Here is a 16,636-nt window from a genome sequence, read left to right as displayed (position 1 = left end):
TGAGACTCTGTGAAAGATGCATAAAACACAAGAGATGACGTGGATGCAAGCTCATGTACACTAATAGAAAATAAAGGTGTGTGTCACATTTTCTGGTTTGTTAAAATAGACATATTTGTCCTTTGTTTCCTTAAATATCCTTATATTGAGTAATCAAATATCAAAAACGTGTATGACACTTATATACTGCACACACTGTTATCACTGTGCATCCTTGTGAATGCATGGATTTTTTTCATCCTCACATTTTCAGCGTGTCTGTGTGGCACAACGAACTGAAGTCAGTGGCTTAGTTAATCCCGTCAGAGACAGATTACAGGTGGGAAGATATAAATAGACTGACTGTCCCTTTATCCTGGCCAATGTGACATCAGCATGCAGCTCAACTATTAAGTCAGGCATAACAGGAGCAAAATCAAAGCAAACGCCCATCTCCACTGACCCACGTAATCAAATTGACGAGATGTTTCAACAGGTTGTCACAGAAAATAACTTTTCACCGTATCTACATCACATCTGGGTGCTAGAGCAGTCCCATCTGCAGTACATAGCTTATCTTTAGGGAAAGTCATGTCGCGGCTACAACGGCACAATACGTTAGTCGACGACATATTAACCTGTTAGCTAACATTCACTCAATTACACCCATCAACTCTTGACACATCTGCCTAAAACACAAGAATCTGTATAGGTTCGCTCTGGTCATGACGCACAATAATAATGCTGTTAAATTAATTATATTTGTCATTGAAATTAAGACAACCACAGCGCTAACTGTTTCCCAAATCCCGACTCACCTTAGCCCAACAGTTAAGCAAGGTAAGGCCTGGGCCAACATTTAACTTTAGTAATGAGTTTACTTGTGATCACTGCGTGTTATCCGACAACCATCAGAGTGGGTAATCAATTCAGAAACACTAAATAAAATCACAAGTGCCTGCAGTAGTTGAAGCAGCTGCTGCCTTCATGGTCTCCCCATAATCTTCTGTAAGAGAGGTTGCTCTCTGGAACAGATGCTCTGTTTTACAAATAAAGCAACACAGAGCTTAGTGCCACAGTAGCAGAGTGGAGAGGAAAAATACATCAAGGATGTAACTGATGTTTCAGAGCAAAAATAGTTGTCCAGTTTCCCTTGGCAACCAGATGTAGACCACTGTCCACCATTATGGGTGGTGTGATTGCCCCTGTTTGAAACCACTTTTCCTGTGCCAAAAAAGAGATTTTAACACTTTACCCAACCCAATCATCTGCTCAGGTAAACGCGAGTTCAGCAAGTTCATTTAATATAGTTAATAATCATAATTGTTTTAGTAAAAGCAGCACAGAAGAAAAATTTGCATACATACTTGTTATTAGGGTAATCCCATTTTCTGCACTAACATACCTGTATCTAGTAAATCTCTCTTTGGTTAGCAACATGCTGGTCACTGATATCAGACAGATGATTTAAGGTTTCATTATAAGAAGCGTGTGTATATTTCATTATCTTGTACCAGATACTGGAGAAACAGCAGTGTGGAATAGTATTTCCTTGAAATACAATGAATTATTTTTGTATACAGTATAATAATAATAAATATAATCTACCTGATAAGTTACAGATCAATATTTTATAGACTCGAATGGCCAAAGAGGGAAAGAAAAGTGGCAATATGGGACCAAATGTTCACACTCTGGGGTCCTTCTTCTGCCAGCAAACACTTACACTAGCTGTTAGCCACTGGGCACTAATCTGTTGTCCTAAATTAGCCAAACCAACCCCCACTCTAACCTGCCTCCTCTAATCAGCCCAAAGCCTACTCCAACCAGCCCACAATACCTCAAGATGTTAGACTACACACACCACCTCTTTGGTCTAATCTCTGTGTCGGTACACTTAAACATAGAATCTGGTTTCAGAGTTGCTGTAGTGAATGGATCACCATGGAAGACAAGAGAAAAGTGATGGATAGAAACCTGTTGAAGGAAATCTAGGAGGGAGGGGCTTATTGTGACAACAATTCGTATCATTAATCAGTAATAATGACATAATAATGGTGGCAATAATGACATTCTAGTAAAGTGTATATGTGTGAATGCAGGTGCATGAATTCATCCATACTGTGATGCAATGTTTTAAGTCAGCACTTTGATGTTCCTGAGCTACATACTAATCCCATTACTCAACCTTTCACCCCCTTCTCTCTTCCTCTGTCCAAGTTTTCCCTCTGCAGTGATCAGCACTCCATTCATTGATCAATCCATTCATTTATTCAAAGCTTGCCTCGCTGTGCATTAGTTCATTCACTTATCCTTCCATTAATCCATCTCTCTGTTTGTATGGCCTTTACAGGGATGCTTCCTACTGTATCACTTACCACTGAACGTATTTTAAATGTCTGAGTTTGCAGAGTAATACAGCTTCACACTATTTATCTATCTGTAAGTTGACATTGGCAATGTGTAACTGGCCAATGTGCATATATGTGGAGTCAAAGTTATGCCAATATGGTTAACAAAGTTTGGGGGCAAAAATGTAGATTTACATCTCTTCACACCCCTTCTCTAACCGGATGTCATAAGAACAAGAAAAAGGAAAAGATGAATAAAATGTAATTGCGAGGCTGATCATTGATTTTCTTTTAGCTTTGTACTGTGCTTTTAAATTTGTATTCATCACATCCGGTGCATGGACCAAATATGCTACCATACAGAACATCAGAAGAGGACATTTCTTGACAGACAAATAGACAGATACATACACAGAAAGAACAGGTGTATTTACTGGTGCAGCATCAATTTGGAGTTTAATTTAATTTCAAGGCTTATCATCTCAATTTGCACTCAACAACTTTGCAAATCAAAAATATCATATTCAAAAAGGAAATAAGGGGTGACATATTTTCTTGTGCATTTTACCCATCATTTCATTCTGTGTCTGTACCTGCAAGTTGCAGGTCTGTCCTCCTGTATTGGCAATTTGTCTGACTGGCTGTATCTGTCACAAACTATCCGTCCCTCTGCCTGTCCTTCCTCTGTTCGTCTGTATCCTCTGCAGACTAGTCTGTCTGTTTGCACTGTGCTGTATGTCTGTCTGACTGTCTGGCTGACTGCCATTCTCTGCAGTGTAGAGTGAGTCATTCTTAGGACAATGGAGACAGTTTGTAAAGCCACACTGGAGCGTACACTTCCTCCGGATGTGCAAGAGGATGCCATTCATAACAAAGCCGGTACTGTCTGCCTGTCTGCTATTGCCCGTTATATACATGTGAGTTTGAGAAAGGGAAGGGACAGAAAGAGAGAAGTACAGGGAGATGGAAGGAGATGTATGGATAGACAGAGGGAAAAGGAGTGTGAATTACAATAAAAAAGATGAGTTGTGTTGACAGGCTCTACAGCAGAGGCAGGCCAGAGGAGGAGAAGGAGGAGAGGAGAGTAGAAGGGCGGCACAGCAGACAGTGGCGGCAGCAGCAGCAGCAGCGGTGGCTGGTGATTGATATCAGGGATCTGGCACTGCCACCTGATCCAGCCAGCCAGCCAGCCAGCCTCCAGCAACATTGAACTCACTGAACTCACTGAGCCAAGATGGCTGCCTCACTGCACTGCACCCAATGAACCCAACAGCAGTTTACCTATAACAGTGTAGCCCATACTGTACATTGTAACCCTTGTAGAGATGGAGAGTACAGAGAAAAGAGTAAAACAGAACAGGTGTGTGGCTTGGCATTACAACTTGATGTCTATCATATGATCATATTCATGATACATTAAATGACAGGTGGGGACACACTAATGAGAATTGTACATATTATCGATGCGATTTGCAAACAAACAATGTAAAGACATAAGGAGCAAGAGGAGAATAGATCTCAAGACACGAAGCCGAAGCAAGACAAGCAGAACGCTTGTCATTGGGGATAGTGTAATACTGCATTATGTCCGATACAAAATCATCAGTATGAATATGACCACGGCCCGATGAGACACCTGAAGTATTACCCCAAATGCTAAGGAAGAAATCAATAATAATAACTGCCATCCTGACAGAATCAGAATAAGATGAGATGATGATTTTAATATAATTAGATGGCCAAATAATACAAAATAATAACTTCTGGAGGATGGAATTGTCAAAGAAAATATATGTGTTCTCCTGCCTCTCTCCTTCAGTGTTTCTCCTCCTCTCCTCCCTCCTGGCCATCTGTTGTGCTGACTGCTGTGTGGGTTGAGGCTGGTGGAGGTAACAGTATCCTGGACTACAGTGGCTGTCTGTGACCTTTGTTGCCTCACATGGTCTGACAAAAGGTAAACTCCTGGCCCGGGTGGAAATGAAGTGGCATTCACTTCACATTCAGCTTTTTAAAAAGGGTGCAAGAAAACAGCCTTGTAACTTCTGAAAGCAACGTCTAATTTTCCCTCCCAAACACAACATTTAACACAAGACAACGTCCGTCCAAGATTTACCTGTAGCTCAGATCTACCCATCGGATTGTCTAGCATCTTTCATTCAAAGCATCTGTTTAAAAATCATTCAGTCTTTATCATTGAGAACAGGACGTTTCCAAACAATGGATGTTTTCATAAAAGTCTGTAGCCTTAATACCGGTGATAGATTCTAGTACATGTATCTATCCACTGTTCATTATTTTCAAAGATAAAGAAATGATCCAGATGACTGCAGTCCCCGCTGTGATGTATGAAAGGAGGAAGGAAATCATTGCCATAGTAGTGAGCAAGTAAGTACTGAAAGGCTTGGTCATCTGAGGACATACTGTACTGTACCTTGATACAAAGATGTTCCTGAGATTTGCCTCAGTGTTCCAAGATGATGATTGGCTTCTGGTTATGAGAAAATTCAATTCATATCGTACTGCACTTTGTATTTTAAGTTTAACAGATTGTGAGGTGAACCCCCCATTCTGTGAAATATTTCCTATTGATAATCCCGAAGCCCATGCTGCTTGACATGCGTAATCAATGCACACAAAGTATACAACTATCACGTATGGTAGGGCTGTGCAATAATTGAACTTCAATTTCCATTTTGGCTTCCAACTTTTCCAATTATGAAAACAAGATAATCGACACATTCTGCATTACATTTCGCAATGATGTTCTCCTTTTGCCTTGTGTTATTAATTCCACTTTCGTTTACAGTGGTGCGTTTTCGCCCCACTCAGAGTCAGGAACAGCTTCTTGGTGTGGGAGGATCCCCTTGTGCAAACTCTCCCCAGCACTGGTTGGCCTTCACCGAGAGTATTTCTCTTGTGGTGGTAGGGCACCACTAGCTCTTGGTTAGCTTGTTTGGGCTTTTTTTTGCTGTCATCGCCATTCATAAGTATACATATCCATATCTTTATGATTCAATTGTTGACTAGAGCACAACATTGTTTCCAAGAGCACAAAGTTCTTCATAGATCTAGCCTCTTAAGTTTACTTTCAAACTGCATCATTGATACATTTAACTTTAAAATGTAGGCAACATTTTCTTTCTCAATCAGTAAATGATTAATCGTGTTAAGTGTGTCAATATTGACCAAAATAATCGTGATTATGACTTTTGCCATAGTCAAGCAGCCCTAATGTTTGACCAATTATTTTAATGTTAAGTGGCTACAAAGACAAACACGCTTACATTCCCTTCATAAAACATGCAGAGGGGAGCCTCCCCATGGGGGTGCAGGACCAGGAAGTCATCACCAATACTACAGTAATCATACATGAATTTTAGCTTGTACGGGGCAAACAGTAAATCCTGAACAGCCAGACCATGAGATCAGTAGACCATATGTGAAATTGAATGCATTGCCCTCAATGGCCTGAGAATGAAATTTATGACAATGTTGATATAAATCTCTGTTGTGCGTAGAGTTGTCTATAAAATGATGACGAACATATTTGAACCAACTGCCTACTTTAAGGAGAACCTATGTATTAGTAGATCAGGGAACTTTCTATCATCAATCATCATCAACGTTCACCATCTTAGAAGCATATCCTTAACAGCTGTTGTAGACAAGTACTGCAGGAAGAAAATATAACCAATAAAACCAACATAAAATGATAAATTATGAGATTACCAAAAACAAATAATCATACGTCTACATACATACAAAAAAAGAATGGAGATTATATATTACTCTGACATACCCCATTACTAACATGCAAAGTGTGAGATACATCACTAATAGCTAACCTGCATGGTTTAATAGGAAAACAATACACAATAACTCCTTAGGTACTCCTCTGCTAGTTTCATGAAATACAAGATTTCCATGACTGATTTAATCAAAAGCCTCTCAAAATCACATGAACATGTTTCCTTGTTCTCTTCCCATCTATTTCACCAGCCTTTCTTTCTAATCGTCCACTCATGAAGTTCTGCGGAAGTTTAGTCAGTAAGACTCTTCTACTCCCATTCATTCAGAAATGTCTGTCTCTTGCTCACCAGCTTCTACTCACCCAGTTGTCTATGGACGTTCACTCAATCTCCCTATACCGTACACTGCACTGTAATGTCATTGTTTTAAAAAATGTCAATAAAAAACTGTTAATAGCAACCACGCAATTCTTCTCTCTACACTAAATGAAGTCTTTCCTAATTGAAATTCAGTCTTTAAGTGTCACCTGTTGTCCTGTTGCTCAATTAAAACAACATTTTAAAAAACTAAATGTAATCCTAGTACAAAAGGTTGTGTGTGTTGATAGTTCACAACCTTTCTTGTCTCTTTGTTTCAGTAAAAAGCTGTTAAATGACTAAGACTGCAGTCTTTGCTGTATCACAAACTGGACAGTGAGTCAGCAGCCTGACCCTGTTTCTCCACACACACAAATACAGACAAAGATTTAGCATATGATGCAGACAAACATTCATATTCCTGACACAAACAAACAACCCCCTCCCTACAAGCTCTATCTCTACCTCTTTCTCACACTGACGAACACTGGTTGCGCTGCGTCGTGACTGGGGGCGATGTGTTCCTCTTAATATGCACAGACGACTGTCTGAGGATCACCCTGGCATTCTGGCACAGAGACGGTAGACAAAAATCATCCCCTCTACTTCAGCAATACAATGTGCACACTATTTTTGTACGTGTGTGTCATAGTGAGAGACAGCATCCACTCCATGTAGTAAGGACCACTCTGTTGTCCAACATGTTGTCCCACTGTGCCATAGCATTGGCCTACATTACCCAGAAGCCTCCCGTCTGTTATGTATCCACGTCAGTTCCTGTTCAACAGTTTGTGTTACACATTCCTAGACACCATCACATAGTCAGGGGGGATGATGCTCATTGGCCTAAAATACTGGAAATCCCCCCTTGTTCTATCCCTGAGGTTCTCCAACTAAAACACATACACACTTACATTTGGCCTGGAGATATCAGCACCAGCAGAGAATCAACACTATTCAATCATGGTTTGGGGGATTTATTCAGTGTGGTAAAAGAAAAAGGCAAAATTAGTACAGTGCCATACGGTCATCACTTCTTGACTTTCTCACTTGAGTTTGACCCTGCTACAAAGACTTTTCACCTGTTGCATTGTTTTATTTATTGATTCTTTTCTTTTTCTCCAATGCTTTTAATGTTTTATGCAAAGCACTTTGAATTGCCCTGTTGTTGAAAGGTGCTATACAGATAAAATTGCCTTGCCTTGCAGCTACCACTCACTGAACTTAGCTGTGGATGTCTGAGAACAGGGAAGTACTGTCTTTGCTACATGCTCTTCAATTATTACAATGTTTTTTTCAACAATGTCCCATTAATTTGGTTGTAAACAGGATGTGTCATCAGTGACCCCCCCTCAACTCTATGTCATATGGCTCTCAGTGACACCATTCTGAACTTTAGACAACTCTGTTTAATACTTCAGAGAGACAGAAAGAAGTTGATTTCACAGATTAGTAGACATGCTGGCCTGACAGAACACTATGCATCAGCAGTGTAACTACGGGCCTGGTATATGTTATCAACTGCACACACACACACACACACACACACACACACACACACACACACACACACACACACACACACACACACACACACACACACACACGTGCATACAAATGCATGCACATACCCATGCACACACTCTTTTTCAGACACAACCTGCTTGAAGCACATAGAGGCTTAGCATATAAACAGCCAGCCAAGATTATAATAAAGAGACATATCCATGTAGGGGAAAATCACACACATATGTACTTGTACACTAGACAATCAGACATCCATGTAATCACACGCACACACTAAATCACAAACACTCACATCCTCCCACCGGCACATGTGGACAGCCACGGCCAGGCCCTCAGTCTAGACAAGAGGCAGAGAAGAAGAGAAGAGAAAAGAGGTAGAGATGAGGGGAGTAGAAGAAGAGAGGTACTGGATGTACTTACCCCGTTTCTGGAGCCATCCCTCTCTAACGATGGTGACATCGCTCATGGTTCCTTCACGCAGAGTCTGATGCCGCTACACGCCTGCTCCACAGAGAGAGAGAGGGAGGAGGGGAGGAGAGGAGGAGAAGAGAGAAAGAGAGGGAGAGGAGGAGAGGAGGAGGAGGGGGGGGGGGGAGGGCCGGCTCTCCCAGCCTCCGCGTCACTCTCCCTCCCTTCCTTTCCCGTTCACCCTCTCGTTCGCGCAGTCTCCCTTGCAGACACACACACACACACAAACACGGTGTGTGTGTATGTGTCGTTTCGTTTCCTGTTGTGGCTTATCTCCCTGCCTCCCTCCCTTCTTCTTCTTCTTCTTCTTCTCCCCCTCCTCCTCCACCTCCTCCTCTCTCGTTCCCTCTCCAGACCTTCCTCCTCACCAGCAGTGACTCAGCCTATGAGGAAGTGAAAGGAGAAAAAAAAATTAAGAAAAAAGAAGGCATGGATTTATTTTTCTTCTCCTCTGCTGCTCCCGCTCTCCCCTCTTCCCGTTCAAAGCCCCTTCATACAATCCGACAAGGCAAACAACTAGTTACTGTGAGGACGAATGCTCCTTTTCCTCTCCCGCCACCCAATCGTACACCCAGTTCCTCTTCTTTCTCTCTGATACACAGGATGAATAATTGCAGAGCTTTTAATGAAGCAATAACTGTCCTTGATTGCCAAACAAATACCACCGAGTTCTGCCTCTCATTCATTCATAGATCTTTGAGCCGGTGGTGCTTTATGCAAAAGGAAGTGTACTTTTTTGTGTTCAAATGATTTTGTGTGTGAGTAGGCTGGTTTGTCTATATGTGGGAGGTGAGAGAGAGCATCTCAGGACTGTGGAGTAGTGCTTGGCTAAAAATAGCAACAACGGCAGTTAGGGATGCTCTCACACTCTCTCTTTCGCTCTGCCCAAATCTCTGCACCTCTCTGTCGTCTCACTCCCGCTCTCCCTCCCCTCTCCTTCTGCATAGCTGCCGCGTTCACCTCAAATGCACCCTACTACACTGTATTACACAACGCGCAACTACGCTGCTCAGCTTGAAAGGAGATCAGCACTACGGCGGCTAGGCTAGCAGTCGTAGCCATCTCGCTGGAAATCAGTATTCAGATCAGCTTGAGACTGCACTGCTGCCGACACTTTGAGGGACTGCAGCGTCATAACAAAGGCTAGAAGAAACGTACACTCACACACCCTAGAAGGTGACACAGAGCTTTTCTTTATGTTGAGGCAGCAGTATGGTGAAAAATCTGAAACCAGATTGCTTTTATTGTAGTTAATGTATTGTCTTAACCCTACTTGTAATTTGCTGTTGTTTTATTTTTAGGGAGCCTATTGTTACATCTGGCCAGGGACTGCAGATGGAAACTAGCCTCTGGCTAAATCTGGCATATGTATATGCACTGTCCCTACAAATGCAGACTAGTTCAACACATCTTGGTCACAAAGGCTGCTACAATCACTAAATGTAGCATTTTACAGCATAGTAACAGGTTCCTCACATTTCCATTTTCTTCCCTTTCATATGCTTAGTTGCTATGAGCTTGATCACACAGTAATAATAAGATGTACTAAGGATGGATTTGGCCCATACCATCCCTGGTACATAAGTTGTTGTGAATTGCCAATAAATTTTCACCAAAAACAATTTAATTTTAGTTAAATATCACAACTATGCTAGAGTTAAAAGCTAATGGAAAACACCTTTTACTTTGCTGCTAGCTTTTTGACTAACTTGTAGGGTTGTCAAAAAAATTAATAAATTCTCGATACATAATCAATACTAAAAATTAGTATCGAATTCGATCCTAACTTGCAAAAGGATGGATACTTTTGCCATCAACAGTCCCGTTTCCGCCAGTTGACACGTAACTTCACCAGCAGTGCTGCAGACGGCTACAGCTCCGTCCCTCACTAGTAGCTGAACGAACGAACTCTCGTTCACATTAACAACACTGAGCTGACTGAACACAGCTAGCACTGCTGCTGGAGGGCCTTCTGCCTCTTAACTTATATTTATTTTCTCCCCGTCGACTTCAGGACTTCTATGGTGAACCCTACTATCTTGGGCCGGAATGACTGATTACGAGATTAATCTTCAGCTGTTTCTATAATTAATTGTTTAAGTCATCAAGACAAGATTAAACAATTAATCACACAAATAAATCAACATATAAGTCTATAGTGTAAAGAAAGTGATTGTTATTTGTATCTTTCACACAAAAAAAATGTCCTCCCTCATGGAATTTTGTACGTTTTATTATTGTAACACACCAACTACAGCCTATGTAATTATAAGGGCTGGGTATCAGGCCTAAATTTGTTTTGGGTATTGTGCAAAACATCTCTTAAATGCACATGTGTTAATAACTCACAATCAAATGTCTGATTTTGCTTAATCCGATTTCCTGATTTAAATCAAATTATACCAGCTGTAGATAAATGTTCTTGTTGTGTTTAGACTAGAGTTGATAAGTGAGATCTTTTTGTATTTTTTTTTTACATTTTTAAGCGTTATGAAACCATGTTTGTACTTAAACTAATGTCATAGTATTGCTGCTCCATTCTGAAACATATTAGCAGTGATTTAAAAAGAAAAATCAAATGATATCAAGCGTGAGCAATTATGTTCAAGGGGATTGAATCCTTTTTATAGGTACTGTACTGTTCTGGATTAAGCTTTAAGGCTACAGTGTAATTCAATGAAGCTGCAGCTATCTTTAACCTTAATCTGAAAAAGTGTGGCAAGAGGAAAGGAGGTGAGAGTAGGCGAAAGGTAACAAGAGGCGACGAGACGTGAGGAAACCAGAGAAGAGACGAGCAGAATATCCAGACAGTGGTAACCCTTTGTCACCAGGGCAGCTGTTGCCATGGAGATATGTATTGCCATGATGAACCAACTATGCCAGGGGAAGTACCTGCCAGACAACATTTATTTCATACTTCATTCCAGAGGCAAAAACAATAAGAGATAGTGCAAAAGGAGATAGAGAGAAAAGAAACTCACATGAAGTAGAGTCAGAGATAGAGGGCAGGGACCAGACTGTCAGAAACCCTGACATTAGTCAGCATGATGTATCAAGAGACTCTCTCCCATACTTATTGACAGTGAGACATTTGTTAAGCTAAGCCTACCACTTTGGTGAATGCACCCTGTATATACACAGAAAGTTTCTGCTGCTAACACACTGCTTTCACTAAGAAGAGAAGAGCTAAAACTATTAGTCATTGAATTAATTATTCAACTATGTCTTGCGTGAGTTACTTTTTAGGCAAAGATACCAATTACAATGGTACCAGCTTCTAATATTTGAGTTATTTCTGCTTTTTTCAGTTTTAGATCAATGCAATTTGAATTTACTTGGGTTTGTCAGATAAAAAAACACATTTTAATGTATCAATTTTCTAAAATGTTATAGACTAATTCATATAATCAACAGATTAATGCATAAATAAAATGATTTTTTAATTCCAGCACTATTTAAGACAAACTGCATCTTAGATGGGTAGTGCAATAAATCAGATAAATACGTCTTCTGTACTTAGATTATGAGAAAAACATGTGCTTTTTGAATTTGTGAAACATTATATGTATGACTGGGTATCATAAATATTGTCAAATCTATTTGAAAAAAATATGAGCAATGATTTGATCAAAGGATAAGTACACAAGTTTACAAAACTGACCAAACTGTTTACTCAACAAAAAAATCACTGGTTGACACATTTCAGTCTGCGTTAGTATTAAAAAAAAGTAGATGCGACAGCCAGTCCTAATAATAGGTCTAAGCTTTTCAGTCTGAGCCTGGCATTGATGCGGCAGCAGCAGCAGCATCATCATTAACAATATCCCCATTATTAAATATATATATATCATTCTCTGCCATGAGTGTGACATACCCTAATCACACATGTGGCGGCCACTTGTGTCAAAAATCAAGCCAGGCCTATGTAGCCTATATAAAAACCAACATCCCTGTTGAGATGAATGTGTAAATGTTGTTTACCAAGCGTAAATCCTGCTATTCAATGGAGCATGAATGAGTCGCACCAGCACTGCATCATCTCCGTCACGGGGCTAGAAGGCTGTCAAACTGACGTATGTTGCATGCAGCATGGGGGGAAAGGCATAGATGTTATGAAACATAAATAGAATGTTTCAAAGACACGTTTTTCCGGTCAAGAAAAACGGACGTTACCTTGTTTCGGGACATGAACGTAAAACGTCAAACGTAACATTAGCACTAATCATCACTACCAAGTGACCCATCAAACCCGGTAACGGCCCCACTTTGCTAACGTTATTACGGCACAAACACGTATCATCAAGCTAGCTTTAGCTCAGTTTTTGTTATGTTCACTGTCACAAAAGTGCGTCTAGCTAACAGTATTACCTGTAGCGGCAGGTGCTGTGGTATTCCCGTGCACCTGCTGTTCATTAACCGCCCGGGTTATTTTTTTCCCTCCCTTCTGAGTGAGTAACGCAACTGCAAGCTAAGCTAAACCGTCAAAGTGCGAACGCTAGGTAGTCAGCCGTCGCTATCAACGTAACGAGCTATCGTTATTACACATCAAGCGAATTTCCGAGAAGCTAGGAAAGCTACCGCTAACCGCAGCCGGCCAACGGTTGTTTTGACTTTCAGGAAAACTCGTGACGTCACCCGGAGAAACGGCAACCCCCTTTTCTCCCAGGCACAGGCGCGCGCGCGTCCCCCCTTCCCACACACACACACATGCACGCACGCACGTACATCCCAAGTCTCGCCTCTTCCTCCAGTTTGCGGTGTAAACGGTTCAACTTGGCTCGTGGTTGTCCTCTCCCATCATCCTGTTCCAACAGCCCGTGTGTCGCTCCTTGCCATGCTCTTTGCCGGCTAATAAGCCAACCATCGCGAGAGTCATCCGATTTCTCTGTGAGGGCAAGACGGGAAGAGGTCTTGTACTGGTTCTTCTGGTCCCAGTAAATTGAAATGTCTGCATACAAACAGTGGTGGAAGTACTACACAGAAGTGGATTGCCCTGCAAAATGTACTTGAGTAGTACATTAGTAGTACAAAGTGTTTGTATAAAAAAATATACCTACCAAAAGTAAAAGCACTTATTATGTAAATGTGTCCATTTCAGAATAATGATGTGATATTGGATTATACTGTAATTATTGATACGTTAATGTGTTCACTATTTTTATGTTGCAGCTAGTAAAGGTGGAGTTATTGCCTCTGTAATTGAATTAGAAGAGTGAAGTGGTATAAAGTATAACAGAGCTAACTTACTTACTTTCCAAAGGGATTCTTCAGCTGCTGTAGTCAGAATAATACCTTTTCAAACCCGACATGTCCACTTTATCACACAGGTTTTCTATTAAAAATGAAATCAAAGATAACCCTTGTGATATATATAACTGTTTTTCCACACTGAATTTCTCATGACTAGTAAACTGGCATCTGGTTGTAAAAATGGTGGAGTTCACATTTACAAGAGAGCATGTTTCTACAGTAAATTCCTCACCTAGTCTGAATGGTAGCCAAAAAAACTCTATTTCAATGGATGTCTGTCAGTGGAGTAGAGAATAGGGGGGCTAAGCCACGCCCCTTTCTAGTGTCCGATGGGACCTTATTTCGGAATAAATATGTATGGCAGTCAACAAAAGGATGAGCAAGAGTCATTAGTGTGAGCACATCACAGCGAGGGACGTCACATGACTTTTGGGTGTGTTTTTCTAAAAATATATTTTCATTTTTATATTTCAACAGAAATGTACAAAATGCAATTTTCATGCCATGTAAAATTATCTTTTAAATTGACAAAAATCATATGCATAATTGATGCCACAATTCATACTGGATCAAAACCAACTCTATTATATTTTTCCAAATATAATAGAGTTGGTCCACCGAAAGGAGTGACTTAGCCTCTCTATTTATTAATTGGTTAATTGGATGTGATGCACTCTGACTGTCATATTTTATGTGAATCTACAATGACAGTGAAGGGTATATGGTGCAACATTTGTTTTCAACTTCCTTTTGAACGAGTATATTATCCACAAAAGCATGCAGCTCCTGAGCAACTGAGGAGACAGTTAACTGTAAGTCAGTAGGGTCAGTAACCCTACATCCTCTACATTGCAGTATTTTAAATGATGTTTACAGCCAGAAGCATCAGACAGCTGCACAGCACATGACTGAAATATTTTACTCAACAGCTGATCTTCATTCATTCATTTTTTGAATTCCCGTGAAGGTCGTTTCAAGCCAAGCCAGCGACATTAATTGCTCTATTATAGTGGGTTAAAGTTGTCAGAGGGCGATGGTGAGTTTGGGCCTCGGAACGTAAAAGTGCATTTCTTACATTATTAGTACTTTAATAATATTGTGATTATAATTTTAGAGAGATATAATGAAGTCAATTTTAAATTTGTTCACATTCCGCCCACCTTCATCCACTCTTTCCCCTCTTCCCCTGCCTGTCTTCCCAGGTGGGGTGGAGTGTGTGGCTGGGCAGCAGTGGTAGAGGGTGTAGCTAGGGGCCACGGCAGGGCACAGATCGCAGACACAGGTGGACCTTTGTCTGTCAGATTATATATGTATGTACTGTTCTGGCCTCTCGCACGCACACGCACACACACGCACACACACACACACACACACACACACACACACACACACACACACACACACACATATTGCCATCAGCTGGCCTTTTTGCTCAGAGCCTGTGTGCAGTGGGGGACTATGGGCAAAAACCAGCAGCCAGGGAAAGTGTGTGTGTGTGTGTGTGTGTGTGTGTGTGTGTGTGTGTGTGTGTGTGTGTGTGTGTGTGTGTGTGTGTGTGTGTGTGTGTGTGTGTGTGCGTGTGTGTGCAGTGGAGGTGTGGGTAAAGAGACAGCTTGAAAAGGAAAAAGGCAACACAGGGGAGCCCTTCTGTTGCCATTGCTGTGGCCAGACGTGTCCCACACACACACTCTCACACACACAGACACACACAGACACACACACACACACTCTCACACACACACACACACACACACACACACACACACACACACACACACACACACACACACACACACACACACACAAATCTACAAATGTGCATACAAACAACTTCGATTCTGTCATCAACTTCGGCACACATATAAAATGTTAAAATGTTATTCCCATAATGTTACAAAAACGTGACAGGATAAATAAGCAACACATTGATATTTTGATTGTGAAGTTTTGAACCTTAAACAAAAAATCCAAGTGAAGATCCGGATGCATATGAACAAGACTAAATCTGCTTTGAGCTACATGCTGATGTTGACATTTAGCAGGTTTATGTTTACCATCATAATGTAGCGTGGTGAGGCTGACAGGAATGTAATTAGTTCTGCAGTCATTTGTCAGTAACCAAAGTATGTGACAGGATGTTAGAATGGTGATCTGACAAATAGCCAAAACATGATGCCTGTTAACATTTTGGGCTGATGTCGAGATGTTTCACAAGATAATGTCAGAGGGTTACCACATTCATAAGGATTGATCATCTGGGCACCATGAATGTCTGTAACATTTATAGAATAGTGTGTATTGATACTAAACTCCTGAGAAAGCACGCTTTAGAAAGTACTTATCAAAAGTCAGATGTAGAAGATATGAAGAGCTTGTTTTTCTCGGCATGGATTGTAATGTTATAAATATATGCCACAACAGTAAGATTCAAATGAATAAAACAAATAAAATGCAAATGGAAGTCCAAGTAGCATTAAGATACATATTTCAATGGATTTGTGCTTCATGAACCGTTGTAGAAATACTTGGGTTTATAGAGTTTATTTTGTATCGGCCCTGATATGCTACTCTTTTCATGACCTCCATTTCAAAGGGACCTGTATTAATAGTGGTCTGAAGTGCGCAAGTCTATTTTCTAGGTTCCCTCGAGGCATCATTATGCACAATCCTTGCAGTGGAAGAGTAAGTGTGTACAGTCAGATCAGCTGTAGAAGAACAACATTATAAGGTGGATCCTCTAGGTATGTTCTGCTCACCAGTGCGTGATCTCACACACGTGCACCACATGGTGTATGTTTGTGAACTTCTGGCAAGTTAGGTTTCCATGTGTGTGTGTGTGTGTGTGTGTGTGTAAGAGAGAGAAGGGAAGAAGCAATAAATAGTAGATATTAAATGGAATTTTTATTGCTGTGTGACGTTTCAAGCTCCTCGACAGCCATGTTCTCCCAAAAATTA

The 16,636-nt window shown here is 40.8% G+C and overlaps 1 protein-coding gene across 1 annotated transcript in view; it reads right to left on the bottom strand.

Moving 5' to 3' along the window:
• Positions 1 to 8,553, bottom strand: part of akt3a (v-akt murine thymoma viral oncogene homolog 3a) — a 43,337-nt gene extending 34,784 nt beyond the window's left edge. Inside the window, exon 1 of the mRNA XM_084020987.1 lies at positions 8,384 to 8,553. Coding sequence (XP_083877113.1) covers positions 8,384 to 8,429 — 46 coding nt within the window. The 5' untranslated portion in view covers positions 8,430 to 8,553. The remainder of the gene's footprint in view (positions 1 to 8,383) is intronic.
• Positions 8,554 to 16,636: the final 8,083 nt, after the last annotated feature.

The sequence above is a fragment of the Eutrigla gurnardus genome (genome assembly GCF_963514095.1).
Source record: "Eutrigla gurnardus genome assembly, chromosome: 11".
Lineage (NCBI taxonomy): Eukaryota > Metazoa > Chordata > Actinopteri > Perciformes > Triglidae > Eutrigla > Eutrigla gurnardus.
This window is presented reverse-complemented; position numbering and strand designations above follow the sequence as displayed.